The 10,226-nt window shown below is 42.4% G+C and overlaps 1 protein-coding gene across 9 annotated transcripts in view; it reads right to left on the bottom strand.

Moving 5' to 3' along the window:
* Positions 1 to 1,560: 1,560 nt before the first annotated feature.
* Positions 1,561 to 10,226, bottom strand: part of Hivep2 (HIVEP zinc finger 2) — a 192,295-nt gene continuing 183,629 nt past the window's right edge. For all 9 annotated transcript variants that reach the window (XM_052751085.1, XM_052751092.1, XM_052751087.1 and 6 more), the window contains 3 exons: positions 9,765 to 9,866; positions 8,166 to 9,061; positions 1,561 to 4,018 (listed from right to left, as the gene is read on the bottom strand). In XM_052751085.1, the coding sequence (XP_052607045.1) occupies positions 3,194 to 4,018; positions 8,166 to 9,061; positions 9,765 to 9,866 (1,823 nt within the window). In that variant the 3' untranslated portion in view covers positions 1,561 to 3,193. The remainder of the gene's footprint in view (positions 4,019 to 8,165; positions 9,062 to 9,764; positions 9,867 to 10,226) is intronic.

The following is a 10,226-nucleotide window of genomic DNA, read 5'->3' as shown; positions in this document are numbered from 1 at the left end:
ACTTCATACATGAGCACTGTATTTATGTTTAACATTTCCTCCTTCCCTCCCTTGCTTCATGGCCTCCTCTATAGTTTTACATACACATGTATAGTATGGAATATGTATAACACACACACACACACACACACACACACACACACACACACACACACACACACACACACAGAGTCACAAAGGTTACTTTCTTGTTCCAGTCTTTCTCCCTTTGCCTTCCAGACTAGAAAACAAGATGCTGCTCTGTTTTCTTCTAGCTGTGCACCACTCTGCCAGACCCCCCTGGAACCAGCCTCACACTGCTCACTTTTTATGCATGTATAGCACCACACATCCTGGATCACAACCCCTGTGCTTTCCAACCACATTTTTCTCCTATTGTGCTCCCTATTAGAACATAGACGACAGAAAGCAAGGGTCTATTTTGTTACGTACTGTACACCCAGCACACAGAATAGTGTTCCATTGCACGTGATGAGAAAGTTATGTTGTTTGTCAACGTATTATTTCCAGGCTGTGTTCCAAGGCTGTGATGATCCCTCTCTTCCTACTTGCAAAACTATGGTCCTGATGTCAAATCCTGGTTACTACAAACCACACCCAGTGTAGATTTTAATGCTACTATTTGCTCACATATAAATCTCTACTGCTTACGTGAACTTCTGGAAAGCAAACTCATCCATTCTAGATGCCCATCATCTTCTCAGCTCATAGTAGGTACTCAAGCAGCGTTGAGCAATGAACGAGTGAACAAAGAAATGATTCATTATGTAAAAGCAAAGGGCCAGAATCTCCCCACCCCTTGTCTTTCTCCATCTCTCTCGCTCTCTCTCACAGGATGTCAGAGGAGTGAGACAAAACTCTCCATACGTAATCAAAATGCTTTGGGGATTCTTAGGCTGGCTGGTTGTGCCGACCTTCCATTCACCTTTGTAAAACATAGTTAGCAAAGACAGTCTGACTCATAAAACAAAACACGTAAGGTTTAAATCCACCAACTTGAGATTTTTATCATTAAAATCACTGAGAGATTTTGGCCTTTTATGGTCATTTTTATTACTTTTATTACTAAAAAGATTCTGGTCTTTTCTTTAGAATCCCCATGATTTGTGGATATTTTATGGTATATTTCTGATGGTTTTTTTGACTTCAGAAACAGCAGCAAAAGGAGACTTCCCTAGTGGAATTCATTTACACCTGTGTCTGTGCACGGAGAGGAGGATGGGGGAATGATCTGAGAGTCTACTCAGACATAGTGCACACTCCCCAGGCTCAAGATTCTGCTTGGGTGACACCACTTCTCAGGAGTGCCACCTATGCTAAACCGAAGACACTGAAGCCAATAGCTGTCTTGCTACTTGTTAAAAGACTATCAGCACTGGGCATGCCTCGGGATGGAAAGAACCCATCAGTTAAAATCACAGAGTGTAGGTTAATAGCACGAAAATCCTCTAAGAAACAAAATCAGAAATAAACTGTAACACACACACACACACACACACACACACACACACACACACACACACGCACACGCACACACACAAGAACTAGACACCTCAGGCATGTAATTGTATATTTATTTCTCTTTTTAAAGAACACTCCTTAATGTAATTCAATATACAAACTTGGTTTCACAGAATTATAATCCACTATATAGCACAAAGATAACCCAGATTGTGTGTGCGCATGCACATACATGTGCGTGCGTGTGCACATGTTGCTGTACCCCTCCCCCTGCTCCACTCTTCTGGACCTGCAAAGGCTCTTCCCACCTTCAACACTGACCAAAAGCCGTTCTGAAGGTTATAGACAAAAAACTTCCTCCTCCCAAGAGCTGCTTTCTCTTGAAGGCTTCTCTTCTTCATTCCCCCTGAGACAGCCAGGAGAGACACTCTTTCCCTGTAGGAAGGGCAAGGCGGCATCCCCTAATGCTGATGTTAACCCTGTAACCATACGAACAGGCTGATGGGAAGAGCCGGGGAGCAGGTCTCCATCCCCCTTCCCCGCTTCCACACCCAACCCTCAAGTCCAAGTGCAATCCTTCCATGCAGCCTTAGTTCCAGTCACTATCCTGTGCAGCAAGAACCAAGATTTTCAAGTCCAGGTCTTTTCCCACGGGCAGCGCACAGCACTGCCTACCAAGCCACCGGGCCGGCCGATAACCAAGCTCTACACAGTCCCATGTGCTCTGTCATTTTAATTTTTAAAGACACCCTAGCTGAGGTCTGTGGCAACCTCGTGTCCAACTGAGTTATGCAAAACTGCACCAATGATGCACTTGTACATATTTACATGGGGCGGAATGTTTTTTCCCATATTTTTAGATGAGTATATAGATCAACATGTTCACAGAAGACCAAATACTTTTAATATTATTTATAACTGATTTATAAAGCTTTGAAAAAACTCACAATAGCACATTGTTTACTTTAATGCTTTACGGTACTATCCATTTAAAATCACAATCAGCTCTTAAGTTACTGTCAGTCCAGCAAACGAGACAGAAAGAATTTACAAGTTAAGAACCAACGGATACGTCCTTTATCTTTTTTTTAATAACTAATGCATAAGTGCAGAATAAGATATTCTAGCTTAAATATCTTGCTTACAATGGACATTTCTGTTCTAGTTACGCAACAGTAAATCCATGCTTCACATAGAAAAGCAATCCACAACATTAAGAAAAAATGTACAATTTATGAAACAAAATAAATATTAGTATTACAGAATCAGAGCTGTACATAAAAGCTGTTCAGTTTTTTATCATATAAAAATATGTTTTAGTGCAACCTCACATATATATTGATGCTGTTTTGCTTTACACCATTTAGTTCCAAGTGTCCAAAAGAGGAAAGAAATTACATTTATTACAAAGCAGATACACAAATTCTAAAATATGTACAAATTACTGCTAAAAAATGCTTATAAGAATATAAGCAAAGTAAAGAAAAGGCACAAACATCTGTACAATTTTAAAAGTACCAGACCCAATAGGTTAATTTCAAATTTTGTTTTGGTCAGGCTCAAGATGACTTGTTGATTTACCTAATTGTTTTCAAAACAACAAAAGTATTTATAATAGCCAACTATTGTAACTTAGGACAGGCATGCTATCAACTCAGTTACCTCTATTCCTAGAAAAACAAAAACAAGAAAAAAGGGAAATATGGAAATGAACGTGTCCATGCAACTCAGATCAATGTAGTTGATTCTTCTCTGATGAAGGTTCTTTACCTTCCTCTGTGCTTAAAGATAATTCCTTGCTGCTAGGAAAGTCTGCCTTCTTCTCATCCACACTGCCCTTGCTGTAAAATGTGGAGTGAGCTCCTGCAGTCTGTAATGGCGCCAAACTGTCCTTTTCGCCATCATGTAAGTCAGAGTGGGCTGCTGAGGTACAAGGCTGACCTGGCTCAGGCCCGCTAAAGTGTCTCATGCTGATGTGTGCACTTTCCAAGGGTTTCTGGTGGGGCTCGTGCCCCCACGTGGGCTGATCGGCCCCAAGCAGAGCTGCCTCTTCTGTGGCAATCCGGAGTGAGGCGATGGCTTTTGTACAAGTCTGGATGTTCTCTTCCTGTTCCCTCTCTGTGGCATTTAGGCTGTCTTCTGAAGTACTCTGTTTCATCAATAGCCGTGGGGAGGAGGGTGAGCTAGGTAGACCAGATGACTGCAAAATGGGAGGGGCTTGTTTCTCATGCCGCCTGGAAAGGGTGTAGGGATCCTTAGTGAAGGCCTCCCCTGGTGCTCCTTTCTTCTCCTCAGAGCCCTCCATGGGCAGAGGCAATGTGGGTGGAGGATGTAAACCAGAAAGGGCCGGTGGCATGGAGTGAACCATCTGGATCCCACCAACTGGCACCATGGGGATAGGAGCTCGGACTTGCTGCTGAGAGTGGAGAGGAAGATGACTGAAGACATAGTCAGTAGGACCCTCAGGGAAAAGGCTGGAGCCGTGATGTTCATAAGCACCTTCTTGGTCTCCATAGAGACTGAAGTAAGGAACCTGAGGTAATCCTCTTCTGAGATTCTACAGGGGAAAACAGAACACAGAGTTCATATCTGACCACTTTCCATTCTTGAGCTAAACTTCCTCCCTCTCTACCTCTCTTTTCCCCTCCCTCCCTTCCTCCCTCCCTCAGGATGCCCAAAACCTAGGAAGAATTTCTCAAAAGTAAACAGATTTCTCAGCTGTCTCTGATGAAGGTGTCAGCCTCTGGACAGTGGCTTTTGTTTGTAAACAGCAAAGCACTAAAGCGTCCGGTGTATTTCCCACTAGGCACGAAGTCATGTGCTGGCTGTTTTCTTCATAAGAGCAAACGAAAAGAATAGATTCACCAGGAAAACAACTATCAAACATAAAAATAACCAACAAACAAAGCGAAAAACAAAAACAAAACAAACATAAACAACTAGCAAATATTAATGGGATTGAAACTAAAAGGAAATAGGATTACCAACTATTTATGCCTTAGGCTGAGCTGAAGGACATTCCTGAGACTAGGTAGAAGTGACAAGTTGGCAACAGGCTTTTAGGAAATGGTTTTTCACCCAAAGGATGGCTGGGTGGTTATGAGAAATGCAATGCACTGGCCTACAGGGATACATCCCTACTCAGGAAAGGTCCCTTTGTGCTGAGGACTGATCTAATGGAAGATGTCCCTACTGAGGAAAGGTTTTACTGTGCAAGGCACCGACCTACTAGAATGCATAAGAAGAGGCCCAATAAAGAATGCAGGTTTTTTCAAGTCCTAGTTCAAGGCCAAATCTTATAGAAATAGCAGTGCTTAAAAGGAAGCAAGTGTAGTTAACCATCATGTGTGTTTAATAGTTAATCATTTATATTCAATTTTATAGCTGGAAATCAAAGACAATTATGCCTTAATTCCTCTGTTGATAGTACTTATAACAAAAATGTCTTCTTGAAAATTAAGTAAGAATATTTAGAAACTGGAGCCAGAATTCCAGATTTCATGGTTTTAGTCCTGAAATGAAGGCTTTATTTGTTATGCTTGTTTTTGTAGCAGAACATAACTCAGATTGCCGGGTTATCAGGCTATAGTAAATCTATCAGATTTTCAATTGCTATGATTCATCAATAATAGACTGCGTTGTTCGTTTACATAAGAACTCAAGATAGATTAAAAAATTGTCCAGTATAGCGTAATCTAGGAAAGCGACCTTAAAAACTGTTGTTATTCATCTCAAGGATGCCTCAGCTCTCAGATTCAAGGACTGACTCCTACCATTAAGGATTCACCCAGTTCTATTTAGATTTGAGCCTGGCTCAGGAACGATAAATTATGCATATGCCTGCTACTGTGTGCCATGCTTGGAATTTGTTGTGCTCTGGGCTGCATCTTATCCAAGCTACTGACAGATGGTTTATTCTGTAACACAGATGAAATAGTCTAGTCACCAGCCTCAGGATCACCAGGACCTCACAAGCTAGGATGGGTGAATATTGCAGGACTCAAGAAGAATCCCCTAAGTGTTGTGTCCACATGAACTCTGTCCCTTCATTCTGCTTTAAAAACGAGCAAGTCTTCATCAAATACCAGTTAAGGCAGAGGAATCCTAATGCTTGTGAGAGCAAGCAATCTCCAAAGAAAATGAATTCTTTGTAAGTCATAGTTATCAGAGATTTAAGGATTAAAATAAAAGGTGACTTGGTCATTTTTCCATTTTACTGTTACATTCTATTTGCTCTTTGTGCCATGCACTGCATATACCTCATGAGAGTACAGATCTTCTAAGTCTACTGAGGAAGGAGTCAGCAAGAAGACACTAGGAGAGATGTGCCATTACACAAAGCTACTTGAGATCCCCGACTCCAGGCTGATAGGAGTGATGAATTAGTTTCTAAAACTAGAACACACTCCATGTGTCCTAAATCCAATAAAATCTCGTGCTCTCAATAGACATTTGAGATTCAGACCATCACTGATCACTATGACGACCATAGTGACCGAATGAAGAAAACACACATGCTTTTCAATTCTATTATCTATCGGAAGGTGTTAGGGGAGGAATCCTAGCGGTGCATGTTTCCCACTCTAAATCTGTTCTCTGGCCCTAAGTTCAGACTAAACCAATTATTTCTTATGCAAGAGTGAGAGCGTCAGGGTCCCATCACACCAAAGACACTTCCCTGTAGAGTCTCCATCACTGTTCGCAAAATGACAAGTTACTGGTCACAAAATTATAGAAAAGGGACTACGGGTAGTTGTATTCCAGTGTGATGTTTTTGTATATTATTAGAGAAAATCGAGGGCGCAAAGCCTGCACCTGACAGAGCAGTCAGGTGAAGCACCTATCCGAGAAGAGTCAGGTCTATTTTGCTCTGACCAGGAGCGTCATGTTCGCACATCATAGAAAGATGAAAAGTCTCCCTGTTTATCCAAAGGGGATGAGTCAACATCACCCGAACTGCATGCACTAGGTAGCAAGCCAAAGGCTGTGTCAGTGATGAAGTCTAACAGCTCTGTGAGATGTGCAGACATTTTAAAAAGAAACAATAACAAGACAGACAAAACACCAAACAAAAATTAGGAAAAAGGCAGTAACTGATTAAACTAATTTTCTTCCAACTACTTTGTAGTCAATCAGAGGTCCAAAATTAGATGAATTCTTTTATTGTTTAATTCCTTTAATTAATTAGTTAATTAATTCCTTAATTGCTTTGCTCGAGTTTAACAGCTTGTTAAATCAATGGCTCTGTTTTCATGATACAATTGCCTGACAGAGCTCCACCACCTCATACAGGCCAGTTGTGGTCCATTTGGCCAAATGCTGAACCAAAAGCTTCAGGGATGATGGGTTAGGACTGGTTTGGTACACCCTGCCAGCATCACCATGTCTCCATTGGACAAAGCATTGAACGCTACCCCAGAAGGATTTCCAGCTTCCCATTCATGATGAAGCAACTTATGCTTCACAAGATACAGACACTTGCAGAGACGTGGTGCTTTTTTCTTAGCTTGCTAATTTATCGGCTTGAAATCAGTCATGTCCAGACTGCTGGGCATGTCTCTGGCAGGACTGCAACATCAAGATGAACTTTGTACCCAATTTATGAAAAGAGGGTGATGAGGACGGAAGGAGGAAAGCGGGGAGCTTTCCTGAAGTTTGACAGTGACAGTGTGAGCTTCCGACTCAAGACAGCAGTGGGTGATGAGAGGGAGGGAACTGGCCACAGGGGCAGGGATAGACAGAGCCAGGAGTTGGCAAGGGCTTCTATCACTGAGAAAGACCATGCTATGTCAGACAGAACCCAGAGCAAAGAGAATACAGACAGGAATGAAGATCCGGAAACTAAAGCCACTCTGAAATCAAACAAACCCAGAAGACGGCATGCCTCTATGCTGTCTGCCCTCGGACAGCCGTCCCAGGATGGAAAGAGACACTGAGATCTGCTGGGCTAGGCTGCAGAATGAGGCAGAGCAAGGCTTTTCTATGGTTTTTTTACTAAACCTGTGGTTCCAGTAGGGTCTATGGCCACCACTGCTGCCACCTTAGTTTATAGGAAAGGCAAACACCGGAAGTCTCCAAATAGTCTCCAAGTTCTCTGACTGCTCGTTCTCTGGGCCTGCATTTTCACTTAGCATCTCTCCCAGGTGATAACAACAACAAATGCAGAAACCTTCATGCCTATTACTCATGAGCTACTAGAGTGTCGCACACTGCCTTTTTCTAGGTCCTGATCATTTTCCTGTGTGCATTTTTCACGTTGGACAATGCAATGAGTATATTTTTTACAAAGCATTTTGGAAGTCAAGGACAAGGACTGGATCTGAGTCCTCGCCTGCTATAAAGTACATATCAATAACACTTGAGTGTCCTCATGTTTGACTATGTAGGCGTGCCATTCCCAGGGCTTCACCTAAGGGTTTTGGCTCATGCCTATAATTAGTGAGCTTAGAAAACATCCAGAAGCCTTCACCTGCTCCCAGCTGAAAGTTCACTCCTGCTCTGATGCAATATTATACTTGGAACAGTGCCACAGAGCCACGTCACCAACACAGTGTGTAATAAAAATATCTCCTTGCTATTGGTATTAATAGGTTTCCTCCTTCCCTCAAGAGACAACCAAATTATAATAAATGCTTTACTACTATGCTATAGGAGGTACCAATGTTCTACAGCTTTTGTGGAAAGAGAGCTCAGGTCATACTTACAGGAGGCCCCAATACAATTGGCTCTGTTTGCAGATACTGTCCCATGGGTAATGGCGGGTTATGATATAAAGCCCTTCTGGGAGATGGTGCTCTGATGGTGGTCATATATCTTCTCTCCCTTCTGGGAGAGAGGTCTCTTCTTGCTGTCATGTCTTTTCCAGGAGACAATGGCCTCCTTGGAGACAAATGCCTTCTTGGTGAAGCATCCCCTTGAGACATCTCTCTCCTCAATGCGGCTTCCTTTCTTGGTGACAGATGCCTCATGGGTGACAAATCTCTTCTAGGCGATAAATGTCTTCTGGGTGACAGATCTCCTTTGGGAATCAGATACCTCTTTGGCGAATTATCTCGACAGGGTGAAGAATCACATCCTGGTGAAGAATGGCGGCTGGAGGGGGAGAGGTCTCTTGGGGAGGAGCTTGGCTCTGAAGACAACATGGCCTCTTCATCCATGCAACCTGGGATGTCTAACCTGTCTTTGTCCGGTTCCGAGTCTGTACTTTTGCTCTGGAACAGCCTCTGATACTCTGTCATCTGTGTGTCTTCACAAGAGTCGCTGGGCGTCATGAGCTGAGTAACCTGAATACTTGGTAAAGTAACCAAGTAGCTGATCAATGAAGAATGTCCCAGAGAGTTATCGGAAGGAACTCCATGGGGTCCAGCGCCAACATTGACAGGCAAGGAGGAGAACCGAGGAGGCTGAGGACTGGTGCTTCTTGATCTTGTTTTGGGTGTCAGATCTCCCTGGTCATCGAAGTCGTCATCATCTTCATCATCATCATCATTATCATCGCCATCTTCGCCATCGGATTCCTCGGCATCCGAGAACTGGTGATCAGTTGAAATGCTGGACATGCTATGCTTCTCAGATGTTTTGTGCAAATCTTCCATGTTTTCTGAAACAATCCAACAGTAACAGTGATTAAAATCCCCGTTTCAAGGCTAGGAGCTCATGAACTGCCCCCAACACTCTTTCCTAAAGCTTTCCTAGGCCCCTTGACCCTCTGAAACAATCACACCTCTGTACTACCCCTGAACAGTCACTTGTCCCTGCCTATTTGGTTTCATCTCCGAGAACTCCAGAACAGGATCTCTATTTCAGACATCAGAGAAGTCTCATTAGAAAACTCTAGACAAACGGATATGGCTAATATTGCTGATAAAGAAAAGCAACAGCGTTTTCACTGCTTCGGGTGCACATTAAATGTAAGAGGGGTACCTCGGGAAGTTGGCTGACCTTCAGATTCTCTACTGAGGTGAACCATGGGCATTTTTTCTACTAGGTTTTCTCTAAGTAGGAATTCTAACAATTAAAATGCTTTCAATTTCCTCCAGAAGCTCCCAAAGCACATAAATCACTACCACATCCTCCTCAGTCACATACACCCCTTCATGGTTTTAGATAACACTATTTTCCTAGTAAGGCCTCCCCACCTCTAAAAAAAAGTTACACTTGAAATGTTTCTATTTCTCCTTAGTAGTTTTCAAGCAATTCAATGTGCCATTTTATTTCCTGCAAAGAATATTTAATAAAGTGCCATACAATCAGTGGGCCATTAAGCCCACCAGAGAGGCCAGTCAACTCAGAAAGTTACACACCTGCTTCCTCAGTTTCTGTGTCCTCTACTGATGTCATCGAGACACCCAGCTCCAGACACTTTTTCATGTGTGCTTTAGATTTCATGTGTTTCGTTAGGTTTCCTAGAAAATATAAACAAAAAAACAAGAGAGTGAACTGGCTATCAAACTGTGGTGGACTGACGCACAATGTGTATGATGAACTAACTTGTGTATATACATTTTTCTACCCCATAAAACTTATCAAAAAGAGATTCAGGGATCAATTCAGAAGCATAGAGCCTGTTCTTTCATTCTGATGAAATTATCATGTTATTTTCTGTTATCATCTTGACAATGTAGTAGCAATAGACCAGTATGCACCTGATTTTCAAGTGGAGGCTCCCAGAAGCCTAGGTGGAAACTCAACCCAATGAAAGCATTTCTTTTTCTCTAGTAAAGCTATGCTTACTATTAAATAAATAAATAAATAAATAAAACAAT

Source organism: Peromyscus californicus, unplaced genomic scaffold (assembly GCF_007827085.1).
Source record: "Peromyscus californicus insignis strain IS unplaced genomic scaffold, ASM782708v3 Scaffold_22__1_contigs__length_63687245, whole genome shotgun sequence".
Taxonomy (NCBI): Eukaryota; Metazoa; Chordata; class Mammalia; order Rodentia; family Cricetidae; genus Peromyscus; species Peromyscus californicus.
This window is presented reverse-complemented; position numbering and strand designations above follow the sequence as displayed.